Source organism: Eurosta solidaginis, chromosome 5 (assembly GCF_040869045.1).
Source record: "Eurosta solidaginis isolate ZX-2024a chromosome 5, ASM4086904v1, whole genome shotgun sequence".
Taxonomy (NCBI): domain Eukaryota; kingdom Metazoa; phylum Arthropoda; class Insecta; order Diptera; family Tephritidae; genus Eurosta; species Eurosta solidaginis.
In genome coordinates, this window is record NC_090323.1 from 44,589,594 (window position 1) to 44,610,300 (window position 20,707).

At 36.8% G+C, this 20,707-nt stretch overlaps 1 protein-coding gene across 28 annotated transcripts in view; it reads right to left on the reverse strand.

The window, feature by feature from the left end:
- GlcAT-P (Glucuronyltransferase P) overlaps nucleotides 1-20,707 on the reverse strand; it is a 245,434-nt gene that overhangs the window by 47,864 nt on the left and 176,863 nt on the right. For 24 of the 28 annotated variants that reach the window (XM_067786416.1, XM_067786413.1, XM_067786411.1 and 21 more), the window contains 3 exons: nucleotides 15,949-16,804; nucleotides 12,945-13,571; nucleotides 449-653 (listed from right to left, as the gene is read on the reverse strand). In XM_067786416.1, coding sequence (XP_067642517.1) covers nucleotides 449-653; nucleotides 12,945-13,571; nucleotides 15,949-16,071 — 955 coding nt within the window. In that variant the 5' untranslated portion in view covers nucleotides 16,072-16,804. The remainder of the gene's footprint in view (nucleotides 1-448; nucleotides 654-12,944; nucleotides 13,572-15,948; nucleotides 16,805-20,707) is intronic. The other 4 variants (XM_067786392.1, XM_067786391.1, XM_067786418.1 and 1 more) reach the window with 3 other exon arrangements.

Genomic DNA, 20,707 nt, shown 5'->3' on the forward strand with positions numbered 1-20,707 from the left:
TCTGGCAAAAGAGTCCAGATCAGAACCGTTAGAAATAGTTTGACAAATAAATAGTATTTTTTGTGAAATATATACATAGTTTTAGTGTTTTATTTCAATCATTAAAGGTGAGGAGTAATGGGAAAACATATTGAGTAAAAAGTGCTAAGTCAGGAGAAAAAATTTGTTTTGAGTGCGGAAATTGTGCTAAGTCATAAAATAGCTGCTGGGTTGGCATACATGATTATTATTAACTTCTTCAAAGCTTCTACACTAAAAAGCATTGCAATTAAGGTATCTTCATTCACAGTTTTGAAAAAAGAAGTTTAATTTAAATATTATTCACTTTTTTCGTCTCCTGTAAAATTCGTAAAAGTTGAGTTAGCACATTTTCACATTAAGCCAACGATTTTTTTTATCCTTTGGCGAGGGTGCATTTTTTTAGACATTTAGATATCGTTTTACTCACCTAAGAAGTATTCATATGGTACGCCAATTCGATTTAACGTCTCTATCACTAACGGTGATGTGTGATTTGCATCATCTACAACTATCCAAAGTAAATTCGGTACATGTTTCAAAGTATAGCCAAGACGTGTTAATTCCGCCAATTGTTCAGCGCGTTTATACGTCGGTGTTATAATATACAATGGGGGTGGTGGTGGTGGTGGTGCCTATTAAATGAAAAAAAAGAAATGCAAAAATGTTTTATTATTTACACCTTTTATGTCTTTGTTCGACTGCAGCTTAAAGTGTAAATATGTGTAAGCACTTACAAGTGCATATGTAAGTATGTAAGCACAAGTATATATGGAAATATACGTACATACATATGTACATAAGTAGATATTACCCATTGCCAATAGGGCTGGTGGGTTAGTGGGTTGCATAGTTAGTATTTTATAGTGAAATTTAGCGGACATTTTTGATTGAAAATTATGCAAATTAGACGAGCGATTGAGTAGGTGGTGGAAAGGCATAAATAATCAAGAAAGAAAGAAAACTGAGAATTGTGGTATAAGAAAGCAGCAATAAAACTACAATTGTGAGTTTAATTGGTTGTAAAAAAATGAAATAAAAATTTAAAATATTGATTTTTTGCAGAGTTCGCTTAGATCTAAAACCATTTAATATTTTTTCTTTTATTCACTTTTCCAATAAATGTGAATTTCATGAGTGGTAAAGGAACACTTACTGGAAAGAGTGCATTGAAGATAGGACCTGGAAAAGTGAACAAAATATGAATTCATAAACTGCAATAGTGGCATGGTAAGCGTGGTAGGTTAAGGGCACTTGCATTTGACAACACATTGTACATGGAATCGAATTGTAGTACCCGAAAATGGTCTGACAAAGAAGCGGTAGTTCCCGAAATACGTAACCCACGCAGCGCTGTATTTGAATAAAAGTTGTAGCTTTGTTTAAATTTTTCAATTAAAATTTCACCTTACATTAAAGGCCTGGGAACCACCCTGCAATAATACAATAATTGTATGTGACTCGCTACACCAGATCAGAGGTAGCCATTTGTTTGCCAGGGTGTCGACCTATGAGCTTTATACTATGAGTTTCACATGTTCTATGACTGTCACACGTTCACAATCTTACTTTTAGCTGTGTTCAACTCCATCACCTAAAATTTTTCTCTGGCTCTCGTGTTTGCTTTTTCATGTTCAAATACACTATTTCGCTACCCGTTTCCTTACAATCTGTGTTTTTTATTCCCTCTCCTCTTCTCCGTTCCCTCTCTTGCTCGCTCTTGTCTCATTCCTATTTTTCTTTACAGTGGATTTTATATAAGTTTTTTAAAAAGTTTCTTTAATCTACTCTTTCTCCCTCCATTCCGAGAACAAGCACCATTAAGGTATTAACGCCACCATATAGGGAAGTATATGACATGACCACGTTGAACCTTCTATCGTTCGAATCGCTGAGCTCTTCTATAAATAACTCCAATGTTCAGTATTTCAAATTGGTCTTTATTAGGCTACTTTGGAAGTAGTGCTTCACAATCACAATTACACTTCATTAATAGCGTTTTTAAATCAAACTGATCCATTATTTCTCAGCTTGCGCTGCTTTTATAATCTCTGTTGCCACGTTTGCATATTTCTCCTAAGGTCTAGACTTTTCAGGAACGTGCCTTCTGTTACAGTTGTAACTCATACTTGGTTATTTAGCTATACTTATGCGTGTGTATGTGAGTAGCAACTTCTGCTCTTAGCTAATGATAACGTGATGTGTGATTGTTTCTCCTCCACGATTGTTTCTCTTCGCTCTTACCTGCTCACTACATATGTGAATGCGAAATAATCTCTTCGCTCCGAGCTGCTGGTTATGTGTGTGGAATATTCTTCTTTGCGTTTTATATAAGTGTGACTGCTTGCTTTAATGAGTACATGTACATAAGTGTGGCTGCTTGCTTTTTTGTTGTTGTGATTATTTACTAGCATCAAAGTGATGCTAATATTCGCCACAGTATGATTCATTAATATTTTCATATGTGTTACAAAATTCCCTGCGGGTCGGTGAGGTTGACAATTGCGTTGCGGAAGTTTTGAATCTGTGAAACCTTGTATTGAGTCCAATTATATAGCTCGGTGTCTATCGGTGAATCTATTCGCAAGTGATGAATTTGCAGAAAGTAAATGTTGGTTACATCGATTACCGATGACCACAAGATGAACTTTTCGGAGCCGCCAGTAACCGCAGATGATGACTTTACCGAACCACGCTAATTGTTGGTGAATGTAATACAATTTAGCCCACATGTAAACATCCGTTTCACTTCCTTTATATTAAGTCGCTTACATGTTTCAGTATACAACTGGGAAATCTTACATTTTCATTGAGCTAGAAACTTGAAAGAACTGACCACTTAGGTCAGGGTACTAATGGCGACGCAACAAAAGGAGAAACAATTTTCGCTAGATGGAGCGCGTGTCGCTTTAATCGACAATTGATTGAGCTGCAGACCTAACAACTCACCGGGAAAATTTCCGAAAGGTGGCCCACGGGGATAGATATTTAGAATCTTTGTACCAAACTCCATCCATCTTCTTCTACTTATCATCCTAAACACAACCACTACTTATGTATTATCGCTAATTAAAGTCATCGGAGTCCGTCGTGGTGTGGTGGTAGGTTATCCATCTAGAATTTTCAATTTTAAGAAAGTTTTTCTAAGCGTGGCCGCCCCTCGGTAGTGGTTTGACAAACACTTCGGATGCATTTGTGCCATGATAAGCTTCTCAGTAAAAATTAGTCTGCTTTTCAGCTGCCGTTCGATGTCGGTGTTATACATGTAGATCCCGTCCCGCCTACCTGTAGCACAAATTGAAAAGTAGCACGAAGCTAATTGGAAGGGAACTACGGCCTGAATAACTTTGTTGGTTAATCACGCCAAGTATTTATTTATATATATTTTTTTAAATCATTTAAATTTTTTGTTCGCATTTGGCATATATAATTTATCCATAAGCAGAGCAATACCAGATGAAAAATCAATGAAAAAATATATTTTTATTGCTGATAAATAGTTTGTTGTTTGTTCAATGAAGTATTAGCCAGGGCTACATTAATTCCTTTCGTTTTTTGCATAGATCTCAAATATTTTGGAGTTGCAGGAGACATGCTTATCGTAAACAGGTCTAAAATCTAAACCCGGAGGGGTCAAAAGAATATTTCCAGAAACAGTCGGGTTAGTAACAGAGCGCAACATTATATGAGCGTACCGGATTCATATCCAATAAGGAATTGTCCTTATATATAGCACACCCGTAAGTTTTCAACTAGTGTTACAGCGTTTATTTGGGAACTTCGTTTATTTGGGAACCAGCACTAACACGAAGAATCATACTTGCCAATAAATGCTACTTTGGACTATGTAGGCTATTGAAAAGTAAAGTCCTCTCTCGGCAAACGTAAATCATTTTCATTTATTGTACCCGTCCTGATATATGGTGCAGAAGCATGGACCATGACAATATCAGATTAAGCGGCTCTGGGAGCACTCGAGAGAAAAGTTCTTCGAAAGATTTATGGACCTCACCGCATTGGCGATGGCAAGTACCGAAGAAGATTTAACGATGAGCTGTACGAGCTTTGCGCAGACATCAACATAGTCCAGCGAATTAAAACGCAGCGGCTACGCTGGCTTAGCCATTTTATGCGAATGGAAGATGCCGCTCCGGCTAAGAAGGTTTTTTATCGGAACCCGCCTATGGTAATAAAAGAAGAGATAAACTTACGTATATGGTGACTGCAGCATAAGTCAGTAAATCAAAAAATTTAATAAAGATGTTTTTAATTTTTATTTTCTGTTCGGAGGTCACAATAGGTGCTGCAATCTCTTGCTGACATTTGCGAGCAATGGCAACCGAAAGTATGGACGGTGAAGTAGGACTCCCAGTACCTGAGTCAAAGAAAATACTGACTCACCGGATTGAGATATTAGCGCTCTATATGTTCTATTATTAAGAAAACTTTCCTAAATTGGGCCTGGTTGGCATGTCAAGTTGTCGGGATTAAGCAACTTTTGTATATTTTGTAGCCCGGTTAACATTTTGATCTGCCTGCATGGTGACTTGATAGTTTCAAATAAAAACAAGTAAGGACGGGACTGTATTCGTCTGTGCCGAAGACCTCAAGAATGGAGCTGAACAATAGTGTATTGAAATTTCGAAAATTTATAAATTCTGAACGATCAGTTATATGTAAACGACGGAACTTTATGATGTTCTAAGACAATAATTTATGCTTTATATGTAAACATCCTGTGCAATTTCAAGCTTCTGGCTGTTAAAATGAGGAAGGAATTACGTGAATCCTCTTATCTAAACAATCGGATGCGAGCATCTGGAAAAATGTGAAGCTTCTAGCGGTCAAAATGCGGTTATGAGACCGATCTTGACAATTTTTTCAGGCAACAAAAAATTCTTTGTATGAAATCATCCTGTGAAATTTGAATATGAGGAATAAATAAAAAAAAACGTCTTTTTAGAAAACTCGGTTGTATGCGGGATACCTGCTATAGTGGTTCGATCTGGTCCGTTGCGACAAGTGATCAATCAGACAGTCAAATATACCAGTTTACTAAATTTCATCAAGATATCTTAAATATTTAGGAACTTCTTTGCGGTCAAACAAACAGACAGACAGACAGGCATGGCTAAATCAACTCAGATCCTAATTATGATCATTTCGGTGTACCTATTGGTGCGCCTATCTCTTCTCCTTTAAGGACATACAATTTTGATTGATGACAAACTTAGTACATCATTTCATTTTCAAGAAAGGCGTAATAAACAAACTCCCTGAAGAAGACAAGGGAACGTCGAAACACGTAATAGAGAAAAAGAAAATTTAACTTTGCCGTTTTTGGTCTGTCTGTTGATTTTCAAATAAAAAACAATACGACTCCCTGAAGGGGGAAGGAGCGTCCAAATGCATAATAGAGAGTAAGAAAATTAAATTTTTTTCATTTTCATTATCCAACTCTGCAAAACAAAAAAAAAGATCTTTTAAATAACCGATGTTTTTCTGAAACGCCCTAATAAACATGAATTCGATTTCCGATATTATTTGCTTTGAAACGAATTATAATGAATACTATAATTATTTTCTTATTTGTTTTATGTTAATTCAATAAACGTTTAAAGAGTACAATGCACATGCAAAAAGCTTGTATAAATTTCAAAAGTGCATACATACAAACAAACATTTAACTATATGAGCGCTTGTAAAATGCAAACGCGAATTGGCAATTTTCAAATTAGGCGCATGCAAATTAGTAATGATATGCACATACATACATACATGTATGCAAAATATATATATTTCAAAAAATATATATATCAAATTTGAGCCTTACTAGCAGCAACGTAAATATGTATGCATACAATCAAAATTTGTGCACAGCAATTTGCAACTCGCGTGCAAAAGAATGCAATTGTTGTTTTAGTAGTTATATATATATTTATATGAATATTAACTCGTATGCATTTATTTATTTATCTATTTCAGTATTTGCTTTATATGTTAAGGTTTAGCAAATTATGGCAGTGACATTCGTCAGCAATTTTTTGATTAAATAAAGCAAAGTATAACAATTTACATTTTCGTAGAAATTGCATAGACTTTTACTGAATATATTATACTTGACCTGAAATCCTATAAATATTTAATGCAAATATTAACTGTTTGAGCTTGAAAAGTGTGCATACGAAGATCATCATAAGAAATTTGTTGTACTCATGAAGATATTACTCGCACGCTGTACCACATTGACGATTATCTTTATTATCCTTGATTATGGGGTGGCTCCTTCCTCTTTATTATTCTTCTTCTTCTTCTTGGCGTCCGTTTTCCTCTCACTTCCAGCACCTTTTTTCTGTCCAATCCCCTCACTCTATATCCTTGGTCCTTTCCAACACATTTCCGTCTTAAAATCCGTATCCCTAAATTTTTCTTATTCCATCTTTACCTTCTCCACTTTCCTTCTCAGATATTTTAATTTCCACTTTCTAATTATCTCTTCACTCATTCTTCTTTCTGTACCCAATATAATTTTCCTCTTCTTTTCGACTATCCCAATATCGCTTCTCAATATCGCTTCTCCTCACTGTTTCATGCTTCTGTTGCAGCCCTCTTGCACCATTTAACTTTCTTTTTAATGTTCTTTTCCCTCTTTGTATCCCACTTACCCCTCATAAAAAGGGTTACTATACGTACTGCATACTACACAGATATATCCTATTTGGTTCTTGGCCAGGAAAAGGCGTTACATGGACCGGTTTTTTATAATTGTATTTACCCTATCGGCATACCATATTTTCTTAATCCTGTAAAAATACACACCAAAGGTCCTACATTAAAGGCCCAGGAGAAGCGTTTTTTTTAATTTTTTATTTAAACACTACGAGTATATTTCGCCATGAAAAGCTCCCCAGCAAAAATTTAACTGTTCAGCAGATGCCGCTCTGCGTGGCAAAAACATTTAAATCCCGTCCTGACAGTTTGTGGCTGAAATAAAAACGCAGCGAAGAAGCGTCTGGCGTGCCTTGTTGTTGTATAGGTCAGCGTCACGCTCTATTCTGGACGCAAGGGAGCAAGCTTAGTGATTCGTCAAACAAGGAAGAAGCCGCAAAATAAGCGTCACGTAGTTTACCGATCGCCTCTTATAAGAAATAAGCTAACCCAGTAGACTTTGTCCTGCTGGAAATCGGTTTGCCTACTTTGGAAAAGGAACCATTCTTTCCATCGCTATGATTCTCTTTCTCATCCAATTTTATTAAGTTTGGCATACCGCTTGTTTTTCCTTATCCTACGCCTACTCGCACGCCCACTTGCACGCCCATTCAAAAAATCCAAACGGACTCCCACTTCACTAATTCTCTTACTCCAACTACCACTCTGTTGTTGTTGTCGTTGTAGCGATAAGGATACTCCCCGAAGGTCTTGGGGAGTGTTATCGATGCTGATAGTCCTTTGCCGGATGTAGATCCGGTACGTTCCGGTACCAAGCCCGACCATCTCGGGAATTGTTATGACCACATCCGGCCATCCTGCCCTCCCACTCCCTAGATCCATGAGGAGCTCGGGGACGACAGAGCCTCGGCTGTTAATGAAACAGGATTTACCACGGATAGGTGAGGTTGACAATTGGGCTTGGAGACGCTATGTAATGCGCTGGCAACCTGAAAGGGTTGCGCTACACAACTCCTTGAATTTATTTGGTATTTTAGTCGTCTCTTAAGACAGGCATACCTACCGCGGGTATATTCTAACCCCCTTATCCGCTGGGGCGCCAACTACAACTCTCACTCCTATTAATGTCTACAGCGGCTCGAAACTCCCAAACTCACTCCTACTCCTCTACTGCTACTCCTACTTTCATTCCCATTTCCACTCCCACTTCAAATTAGATCAAACTACACACAAAACAAATTCAAAATCGGTTCAGTAGTTTAGGAGTCCATTGGCCTCAAAGGTGTGACACGTGTTTTTTATATATTAAGATATAGTAAATATATTCAAATACCATTAGCTTTTTCACTTCCCGAAAAAAACGTATTGTAATCTGCAATGTAGGCAAAGCGCTAACCATATATTAAGTTTTAGGTAAATCGAACCATGATCGAATAGATCGGTCCCTGCTACACTTCCCGAAAAAAAGTAATGTGGCGAATATTAGCATCAGTATACTGTTAGTAAGTAATCACAACAACAAAAACAGCAAGAAGCCACTTTAAGGCAAGCAACACTTACGTACATAGAAGGCGACGAAGAATATCTCACATACAAATATGTAGGCATCAGCTAAGACAATAAGTAGTTAGCCACACATACACGCATATGGCTAGAAGGAAAGCATAAACTACAAATATACCTATATATCTGGGTAACCAAGCATGAGGTGCAGCTATCCTAGAACACATGATCGTGAAACAACTAGACCTTAGGAGAATTGGCGAACGAGATAACCGAGAATATAAAAGCAATGCAAGCTGAGGAATCAGTAGTCAGTTAGATTTAAACACGTTATTAGTTGTGAAGTGAAGTATAATTGTACTATACTCAGAGTAGTTTAAATAAAGACCATTATGCAATACCGAATATTGGAGTTATTGGAGTATTCCACAGTTCAGCTATTCGAACGTTAGCAGAAGGTGTGTAATTACCAGAAATCCCCAAATTCGTTACACTATTTTAAATACTAATCTTTGCAAAGGGTTGCCCATACACCAAATTTTACGTAAATCGAACGATGATTAGAATTTGTTCCAATAAATCGGTCCCTGGTCCCCTTTCCCGAAAAAAGTTACGTAAAGGGGTACCTATATAACGAATTCCAGGCAAATTGTACCATGAATAGAATTTGTTCGAATAGATCGGTCTCTGGCCCACTTCCCGAAAAAAAAAACCTACCGCAAATAGTAATGTGGGCAAAAGTCTACCTATGTACCAACTTTCAGGCCAATCCAACCATGAATAGAATTTGTTCGAATAAATCGGTCGCTGGTTCACTTCCCCGAAAGGAACTTCGCAGAAACACTATCGGGTTGCTCTGAAGCCCTTTTGCAAACTTGAATAAAATCGCCGGAGTAGTTTCGGAGTTCATAAGCTGCATACAAACATAGGTACGTCCTTCTTTATCTTTATATATAAAAATCACGTGTCATATTGTTTGTCCGCGATGGACTCCTAAACTACTGAACCGATTTTGATTTTGTTTTGCGCCCCGTGTGTAGTTTGATCTAACTTGAAATATAGGATAGGTTATATCTCAATTTATAGTCACAATATTATTTTATTGCAAATTTTTTTACATGTCTATACGTAATAATAAAATGTTACGTATTCGCGCCGGCACTCATATTTTCAGGTGGTGCGGATATACTTCCGTGTAATTGGTTGGTGGTTAATTAAACAACGTGCTTATCAATAAACAATGTTATAGCGAACGATATCAAGTATAGCACATCACCAGGCCTGGCGAAGGGGGGAACGGGGGTATTACCCCCCCGACCCGGGGTTTCTTTGGGGGCCCGCGATTTAGCAGTACTAAGACATTTTTGTTTAATTCAGGAGAGTATTTAGTTGTTCCATGTGCAATTTTTAAGCCGAATTTCAAAAGCAATGAATATCTGCATTTCGTTTTAATATTATAGTGAAGTGTGAAAAATAAAAATCTATATATGGGGTATTCCATCCCATTTCGACCAATTTTGAACCCGACCCCTTTAGAATTGGCTGAAAGTTTTTCTTCTTTTTCTAGCTTACGAAAGACGTTTTTCAGAATTTTTTCAAATTATTTCATCCAACTCAAAAAAAGTTATGAATTTTTAAAAAAACACGGTTTTTGTTTCCAAAATGCTATAATTTTTCAAAAATTTACCGTTTGGGATGTGTTTTTTTTTTTTTTTTAATTTGTTTTTAAATGTACTTTTCGGAAAAAATACAAAAAAATTTTTATAGTTTTTTTTTGTATTTTTTCAGTTTTTCGAGATTTTTCGAATTTCGCCATTTTTTTGTTTTCTCGTAAAAAACTTCAATCAATTCTTCAATCATCCCCACTAATCCAGGAGTGGGCCGATTATTTTTTTTTTTTTATTTATTTAATTGAAAAAAAACTTAAAAAAATTTTTTGTATTTTTTCCGATAAGTACATTTAAAAACAATTTAAAAAAAAAAGATCCCAAACGGTCAGCTTTTGAAAAAGTTATAGCATTTTGAAAACAAAAACGGTGTCCAACTCAAAATAAGTTATGAATTTAAAAAACAAAAACCTTGTTTTTTTCAAAATGCTATAACTTTTTCAAAAATTGACCGTTTGGGATCTTTTTTTTAAATTTGTTTTTAAATGTACTTTTCGGAAAAACGACAAAAAAATTTTTAAAGTTTTTTTTTTCAATTAAATAAAAAATAAAAATAATCGGCCCACTCCGGGATTAGTGGGGATGATTGCAGAATTGAATGCAGTTTTTTATGAGAAAAAAAAAATGGCGAAATTCGAAAAATCTCCAAAAACTGAAAAATTACAAAAAAAAACTTTAAAATTTTTTTTGTATTTTTTCCGAAAAGTACATTTAAAAACAAATTTAAAAAAAAAGATCCCAAACGGTCAATTTTTGAAATAGTTATAGCATTTTGAAAACAAAAACGGTGTTTTTTTTTAATTTCATAACTTTTTTTGAGTTGGATGGAAAAATTCTGAAAAACGTCTTTCGAAAGCTAGAAAAAGAAGAAAAACTTTCAGCCAGTTCTAAAGGGGTCGGGTTCAAAATTGGTCGAAATGGGATGGAATACCCCATATATAAAAGGAAAGGCTAAAATGTGTGTTAGTTGGTCGCCGGTGTTTGAAGAGATGCGTCGGTCGATTTTGTTCAAACCAGGGTACTCCTAGAATGTCTTTATAGAATATGGATAACAAATGAAAGCTGTTGATGAGTGCTTTAGTACAGAGTAATATATTACACCGCTTGGTGACTAGGGTCTCAAGATATAGGCCAAATGGTGGACCCGTATATCCCTATAATGTGTGGGTAATATGGATATGAAATGAAAGCTGTTGCTGAGAGCTCTAAAGTAATTTTCATTGTGATATTCGATTTAGTGGCATCAACCTGGAAAAACTGATAAATATGCATGCAAACCCGAAATAGGGACCTGAATTAATAATACCCACATATTTATTTACATACGTCCTTTTCGATTTGCCTGAAATTAGGTATATAAATTTGCCTATATTAGTATTTACGATCCTTTTTTCCGGGAAGTAGACCAGAGACGGACCGGGACTGGGATTAGGACTAGGACTGGAACTGAGACTCCAAATGGGACTGGGACTGGGACTGGAACAAAATACATACCACCCTCTGGGGCAGGCAATAAGGGATGAAGAAGAATGAAAGAACGTGAGAGAAAAGAAAAGGGAGAAGGAGACCGAGAAAGAAATAGAATGAGACGAATATGGAGATAGATGAAGCGAAAAAGACGGAGGGAGGAATGAATAAAAGGATCAGGAAAAGTGAAGAAGGGTGGGGGGAGGGCAGAGTTAGACGGAAAAAGTGTATTAAAATGTATGCAGATAGGAAAAATTTAGGGCATAACAACGTCTGCCGGGTCTGCTAGTATAAATTTAAAAATTAAGTTTCAATATTTGGGTTACACTTATAAATTTTGTATTCAAATTTGCATGGATTTGGATATAGAAATGTAGAAACAGTAGAGAATATTTCACAAACGCTTGACAATAAAATGGAAAACCCAATACGATTTTGATGTTTTCTAGACAGAGAGAATACCCCTAATTTAATTTTAAAAGTGGATGTAAATTTTTCATGAAAATGGAATGAAATGTTAATGCAGAAAGTTTATTAAAATTCTGTTCAATAACTGCAAGGCATGCAAAAATGTTAGATAAGAAATATACATATTTTTGCTAATTAAAAATATTTTAGGTAAAAGAGCAAATATTGTTTTAGCAGTGAACATTTTTCAAAGAAGTAGTAAAAAAAACTTATTAATAAATTTACTAAAAGGAAGCGGAGCATGCAAATAATAAAAAAAAAATACAAAGAGGCCGCTATAGGGAAAACTACTAAAGAATCAAAGCCACAAATAAACAAGTAAAGGTGTCTAATTTCGGGTGTAACCGAACATTTTATAATCAGTGTGAGCTTCAATTGTACATTTCATTTCAGATAAATTATTTTTTTCCCGTTTAAAAAAAAGGTCTCCCCATTTCCTCTTACAATAAAACTTGATAAGTGAAATATCATGATTCAAAACTATTTTTTGCCAAGACATGGCTCAATCAAATTTTTTTTCGATACTGATGATTTTGATATATAGAACTCTATATCTCTATCGATTTCTTTATATCTGTACAACCAACCGTTATCCAATCCAAGTTAATATACTCTGTGTGCAAAGCACGCTGAGTATAAAAACAACCTAAAGGTGAAAAAAAATATCTGAACTGTGCAAATAAGCATGCAATTAGTCTATACCCTGCAAAAATCGTTGAATCATGTGGTCCACTGGAGTACTTACATTTAAACTCCACAGTAATGCAGCAATGGACCAACTCATGTTTCTACACGAACATATTGTAAGCCGATCATTGCTCGTTTTTAACGATTGTAATCACTACACGATGTTTATTGGACTGTGGGTACTCCATGGATTACTCTGTTGTAATGCGGAGCTGGAGTATATGGTCCAGTCCTAGGACATCGCAATGTTAATTGGACCATATTTTTTGTATGAATTGTGGTTTATTTTGGAGCAGTCGCTTGGTCCATAGCGAGTACTCCATACATGCATGCATGGAGTACCCACGATTTTTGCAGGGTATGTACTACATAAAAAACTATTTTTCTGTAAACACCAAAGTGGTTACAACAACAACAAAAAATACTTAGCAAAATAAGGCATGCAAAAAACGATTTGGTATTTACGGGTAATGGATTTGTGCCTTTGATAACATCGCCAACGTTTGGACATAACGCAGGGCTTGAATTCTGCAATGTTTGAGGTGTTGTGGCATTCGTTATTAGCATTGTTGTTGTATCATTCAAAACCACAACTGTTTGAGTAGCGTTGGCGCTTTGTTTCGTTATATCAAACATTTTATCATTTTGTGTACTAAAATGTTCACGAGCATGACGTGCTGATGCCTTCGCTTTCAGAGAGTTCGTTGTGGTTAGGGATGAGCCAGATAATGTTAATATGTTTGCGGTGGTGGGGGATAATGAAAAAGATGATGAATTTGATATAGTACTACTATGATTACTACTATTCGATAGATGATGCATTGTAACTTGTAATGGCGATAATAATTCTGATGCGTTTGATGTTGTTGTTGCTGTTGATTTTCGTTCGGTTGTATTTGATGATTGCCAATCGCTGATTGATTGTTGTGTTTCCTCTATTTCCAGTTGTATGAATTGTTGTTGTTGTTGTTGTTGTGTTTGTTGTTCCTGCGGTTGTCGTGCACTAAACAACGACATTGGTGACCATAAAAGTGAGTTATATTTTCGCGCCAGTGCTGTTATATCCGCATCTGCTGAAATGCTAGCTTTTTTCTGTAAAAATGTAAAAAAAGAAAATTTTAATGGTATGCTAGGAATGTGGAAATGTGATGATGAAAACAGGAGGGCAATAGAGGGGGCAGTATATTATGACTTCATTTAAAAATTTATTCAGTGAGCGCCAAAGGAAAGTATACCCCAAAATTTATAAAAGTTTGCTATTTAAACACATAATTACTACGTTGGAGGTAAATTACTGCGAAAACTCAAAAAATTATTGTATTACGATGCACCTCATAATACCGAAAGGACATAAACCCGATAAACTACCGAAATCCCGTTAAAACACAATACATACAGGCAAAATTACAAACATAACATTATCAGACGGTCGGAACTAAAAGCGGGATTTATATTAAGAGTGATTCGATAAATAATTCTGGAATTATCGTTAAATGATCCATAACCGTACAGAAATAAGTTCGAAATAGTTTTGAAATAACCCAGAATTTTTTTGAAATTATACCTACAATAAGCCTGAAGTGATCCTGAAATTGTTCCAAATCGGTCCCGATATAGTGCCAAAATGATTATGAAAATACCACTGAAGTGATTCTATAACAGGCCTAAAATTTCCCGAATAAGTCTGGAAAGATTTCCGAAAATAATCCAGAAGTGTTCCCAAATTGCATCGAAATCATTTCGAAATTATTCTTAAAATAATTTCGAAGTTTTCCTGAAGGCATTCCAAAATGTTCACGAAACCGTCGGAAGCAGTCCCAAATGGTCCAAGAATATACTATACAATGTTCCATCTCTTAATTTGATCGAAGCCCGCCAACCCGTGATGTTTGGACAGAGGTGGAGCCTAGCTCCATATTCGTTCATATGCATGCGTTCTTTTTTTTAGAAGACGCAACATTTCTCATCCGACCATTTGTGTTTGCGGGCTCGATGGAATACAACAGTGTTTCCAGCGGAGTTATGTTCTGCATGAAAACTGTGCGGTCAAAATCTAGTAGGTGTGAGAGTCGAGTGGAGTAAGCATAAGCTCTCTGCTTCGTGGGCGGGCTGTCGACTGCAAAATTTTCTTGTGCCACTGAGGCATGTGCGCAGCTACCACAAACTAAAGGTACGCGCTAGTATGAGTTGCTACGCCTCTCTTTGACCACTAAATGTTCAATTTGGCTTGGACGGGTTTTAGATTCGCTATCAAAAAGTCCCAAATTTGCTATATATAAAAAAGGTTTTCGGTGAGTTATTTATTATAAAAAAATCACAAAGAGGTTCTCAGATATATGCTCAAAAAGGCGTTGAACCTCTATGCCATTGTCCGGCGATACGCGTTCCTAAAGTCAAATACTCTAAACACGCAGTAAAGGAAAGCAAACTAACCAGGAAGATGGTCGTCACTCTAGCTCCACTTTAAGATGGAAACTGTAACACGTTAAACTCTTACCTAACCAGAATCAACGCGAACTTACATGGTATATATCCTGTTTGCAACGTATCCGCACATGACATAAACAATCTTCTCAATTGCAATGTGAAACCAACGCCTTCAACACCCTTCTCACCCTGGTATAACCCTGTTGAAACTGCAAGTTTCATCGGACTCCCGTTAGAGGATATTCATGCGAATTTGTGATGGGTCGCACGGCTTGGGGTCAAAATTCTGCTTTTTTGGAAATTCTGCATTCATAACTCCGGACGTCGAAACACCGGAAATCAATATTATGGAAGTCAATATTCTGGAAAAAGCCGATCCAACACCGGATGCGCCATGCACAGTAATTCTGTGTAGAACACCTTTCTGCATAGGCGGCCTTCGGCCGCGCTTATAACAAATAACCCTGGGCTACACCATGCCAAGTCCGGGTGTGTGGTATAACCGTGGCTACCGCCACGGTGATGTCCTTCTGCGTAGGCGGCCTTTAAAAAAATAACCCTTAGCCGATCCAACGCCGGCTACGCCATGCCATGATTCCGGAATTTTGACTTCCAGAATTTTGTCGACCCAGAATTTTGATTCCGTAATTTTGACTTCAGAATTTTAATTTTAGAATTTTGACCGTTTCCCGGGTCGCACTTATTGGATGGAGCAAAGCACTGCTACAACAACAAAAATATTAAATCGATGACAGATCTGTAACCCGTCGATAAAAAACCGATAAAGGTACCGATAACTCGACGGTAATAAACCGACAGTGAATTAATAACTTATCGATTTTCATTGTTATCGATAAGACGTCAATGAAGCTCTTGCCAAGGAGCCCGATATTACTACAACCCCTCAGTGAGCTCTATTTAATTGAAAAACATCAGTTTTCTAGACATCCACCTGTACGTTTACACACCAAGTTTTATGAGTACTCGTTACTTAAGTAAATTAAAATATAATTATACGCTTTAATCTCTTCAATCAACTCACCTTAAGAAACTCGACTTGCGGCATTGGTTGTCGCGACACATGATACTGATACAATACCATATAAATGCAGGTGGTCGCCACGAATATGGTCAGGTACATTTTTATAGGTTGTCCTGTCGCCATTTTTTGCTGTTATTTTTGCAGGAATACTTAATTAACTAGAGATGTGTGAGCTTATGCAATAATCGAATGCAACCAGTGGGAATGCGATTGAAGATTTTGATTTGTTTTATTGTTTGAGACGTTTTTTTGTTTCGTGTTTGGTTGGTTTACATATAATATCTAGGTATCTAAAACAAAATTTTTTTAAAGCATTTTATTTATGAAATATTTTATTATTCTAAGTACTTCTCAAAACTTAGGTAAATTGTTAAAGTTTTTGAATTTTTGTGATTGTTTTTTTAATTTTTATGTTAAAAATCGTGATTCCAGTAGTAGTCAAATTAATAAGCATTTTTATTAATATTTTTTTTTGTGTGCTTTATTATCAAGTTTATTTTACCATAAGTTATGTTTATGAGTTGCTTAGAAAAAAATTTATTTCTATTTTTTTTTATTTGCTTTTTTTGTTTATTTAGTAGTTTACAACTTTTTATTGTTATTTACAATTTTTCATGTTATTTATTTGTTTAATGAAAGTTTAAAACGATATTCTATTTGATTTTTGAATGGTATACTTTTACATTTTTACTATAGTACCGATACAGTTGTAGAAATGTTTAAAAAGTTCTATAAGTCAAATAAGATTTTTCTTGCAATTTTAAGTCTAATTCTTTCACAAAGTTGTTGTTGATAATATTACATCTTTCAAGTCGCCATAATTACTATGCTCCTTTTCCATTGCGTTTCCTTAAACCTGCAAATAAACAAAAAATTACTTTTTATTATTCTTAAATTTCTATATTTCTTCTACGTTTTTACTTTCGATAATTTGTGAAACAACTTCCCTGAATTTTGTATTTGAGGCTATGCAAACATAACTCCCTTGGCGGAACTATACAAGGTGGCAACACGGTGACAGTTGATTTCTTCTTTTTATACTCAGTTGAGCAGAGCTCACAGAGTATATTAAGTTTGATTGGATAACGGTTGGTTGTACATATATAAAGGAACCGAGATAGATATAGACTTCCATATATCAAAATATTCAGGATCGAAAAAAAATTTGATTGAGCCATGTCCGTCCGTCCGTCCGTCCGTCCGCCCGTTAACAGGATAACTTGAGTAAATTTTGAGGTATCTTGATGAAATTTGGTATGTAGGTTCCTGAGCACTCATCTCAGATCGCTATTTAAAATGAACGATATCGGACTATAACCACGCCCACTTTTTCGATATCGAAAATTTCGAAAAACCGAAAAAGTGCGATAACTCATTACAAAAGACAGATAAAGCGACGAAACTTGGTAGATGGGTTGATGTTATGACGCAAAATAGAAAATTAGTAAGATTTTGGACAATGGGCGTGGCCCCGCCCACTTTTACAAGAAGGTAATTTAAAAGTTTTGCAAGCTGTAATTTGGCAGTCGTTGAAGATATCATGATGAAATTTGGCAGGAACGTTACTACTATTACTCTATATGTGCTAAATAAAAATTAGCAAAATTGGATTAAGAACACGCGCACTTTTTAAAAAAAAATTTTTTTTAATTCAAATTTTAACAAAAAATTTAATATCTTTACTGTATATAAGTAAATTAAGTCAAAATTCAACCCCAGTAATGATATGATGCAACAAAATACAAAAATAAAAGAAAATTTCAAAATGGGCGTGGCTCCGCCCATTTTCATTTAGTTTGTCTAGAATACTTTTATTGCCATAAGTCGAACAAAAATTTACCAATCCTTCTCAAATTTGGTAGGAGCATAGATTCTATGACGGTAACTGTTCTCTGTGAAAATGGGCGAAATCGGTGGAAGCCACGCCCAGTTTTTATACACAGTCCACCGTCTGTCCTTCCGCTCGGCCATTAACACAATAACTTGAGCAAAATCCGATATATCTTTACTAAACTTAGCCCACGTACTTACCTGAGCTCACTTTTTCTTGGTATAAAAAATGGGCGAAATCTGACCATAACCACGCCCACTTTATCGATATCGAAAATTACGAAAAATGAAAAAAATGCCATAATTCTATACCAAATACGAAAAAAGGGATGAAACATGGTAACTGGATTGGTTTGTTGACGCAAAATATAACTTTGGAAAAATCTTTGTAAAATGGGTGTGACACCTACCATATTAAGTAGAAGAAAATGAAAAAGTTCTACAAGGCGAAATCAACAGCCCTTGGAATCTTGGAAGGAATACTGTTAGTGGTATTGCATATATAAATAAATTAGCAGTACCCGACATATGATTTTCTGGATCACCTGGTCCACATTTTGGTGGATATCACGAGAACGCCTTCACATATACATCTAAGGGCCACTCGCTTTTAAAACCCTCATTAATACCTTTAATTTGATATCCATATCGTACAAAAACATACCAGAGTCACCCCTGTCCCACCCTAATGGCGATATCTCGAAAAGGCGTCCACCTATAGAACTAATGCCCCCTCTCTCTTAAAATGCTCAGTAACACCTTTCGTTTGATACCCATATCGTACAAACATTCTAGAGTAACCCCTGGCCCACCCTAATGGCGATATCTCGAAAAGGCGTCCACCTATAGACCTAGTGTCCACTCCCTCTTAAAATGCTCAGTAACACCTTTCGTTTGATACCCATATCGTACAAACATTCTAGAGTCACCCCTGGCCCACCCTAATGGCAATATCTCGAAAAGGCGTCCACCTATAGACCTAATGCCCACTCCCTCTTAAAATGCTCAGTAACAGCTTTCGTTTGATACCCATATCGTACAAACATTCTAGAGTCACACCTGGCCCACCCTAATGGCGATATTTCGAAAAGGCGTCCACCTATAGAACTAAGGATTACTCCCTTTTAAAATACTCATTACCACCTTTCATTTGATACCCATATCGTACAAACACATTCTAGAGTCACCCTGGCCCACCCTAATGGCGATATCTCGAAAAGGCGTCCACCTATAGACCTAATGTCCACTCCCTCTTAAAATGCTCAGTAACACCTTTCGTTTGATACCCATATCGTACAAACATTCTAGAGTCACCCCTGGCCCACCCTAATGGCGATATCTCGAAAAGGCGTCCGTCCACCTATAGACCTAATGTACACTCCCTCTTAAAATGCTCAGTAACACCTTTCGTTTGATACCCATATCATACAAACATTCTAGAGTCACCCCTGTCCCACCCTAATGGCGATATCTCGAAAAGGCGTCCACCTATAGACCTAATGCCCACTCCCTCTTAAAATGCTCAGTAACACCTTTCGTTTGATACCCATATCGTACAAACATTCTAGAGTCACACCTGGCCCACCCTAATGGCGATATCTCGAAAAGCCGTCCACCTATAGAACTAAGGATTACTCCCTTTTAAAATACTCATTACCACCTTTCATTTGATACCCATATCTTACAAACACATTCTAGAGTCACCCTGGCCCACCCTAATGGCGATATCTCGAAAAGGTGTCCACCTATAGACCTAATGCCCACTCCCTCTTAAAATGCTCAGTAACACCTTTCGTTTGATACCCATACCGTACAAACATTCTAGAGTCACCCTTGGTCCAGCTTTATGGCGATATCTCGAAAAGGCGTCCACCTATAGAACTAAGGATTACTCCCTTTAAAATACTCATTACCACCTTTCATTTGATACCCATATCGTACAAACACATTCTAGAGTCACCCTGGCCCACCCTAATGGCGATATCTCGAAAAGGCGTCCACCTATAGACCTAATGCCCACTCCCTCTTAAAATGCTCAGTAACACCTTTCGTTTGATACCCATATCGTACAAACATTCTAGAGTCACCCTTGGCCCACCTTTATGGCGATATCTCGAAAAGGCGTCCACCTATAGAACTAAGGATTACTCCCTTTTAAAATACTCCTTACCACCTTTCATTTGATACCCATATCGTACAAACACATTCTAGAGTCACCCCTGGCCCACCCTAATGGCGATATCTCGAAAAGGCGTCCACCTCTAGACCTAATGCCCACTCCCTCTTAAAATGCTCAGTAACACCTTTCGTTTGATACCCATATCGTACAAACATTCTAGAGTCACCCCTGGCCCACCCTAATGGCGATATCTCGAAAGGGCGTCCACCTATAGACCTAATGCCCACTCCCTCTTAAAATGCTCAGTAACACCTTTCGTTTGATGCACATATCGTACAAACACATTCTAGAGTCACCCCTGGCCCACCCTAATGGCGATATCTCGAAAAGGCGCCCACCTATAGACCTAATGCCCACTCCCTCTTAAAATGCTCAGTAACACCTTTCGTTTGATACCCATACCGTACAAACATTCTAGAGTCACCCCTGGCCCACCCTAATGGCGATATCTCGAAAAGGCGTCCACCTATAGACCTAATGCCCACTCCCTCTTAAAATGCTCAGTAGCACCTTTCATTTGATTCCCATATCGTACAAACACATTCTAGAATCACCCCTGGTCCACCTTAATGGGGACATCTCGAAAAGGCGTCCACCGATAGACCTAATGCCCACTCCCTCTTAAAATGCTCAGTAACACCTTTCGTTTGATACCCATATCGTACAAACATTCTAGAGTCACCCTTGGTCCACCTTTATGGCGATATCTCGAAAAGGCGTCCACCTATAGAACTAAGGATTACTCCCTTT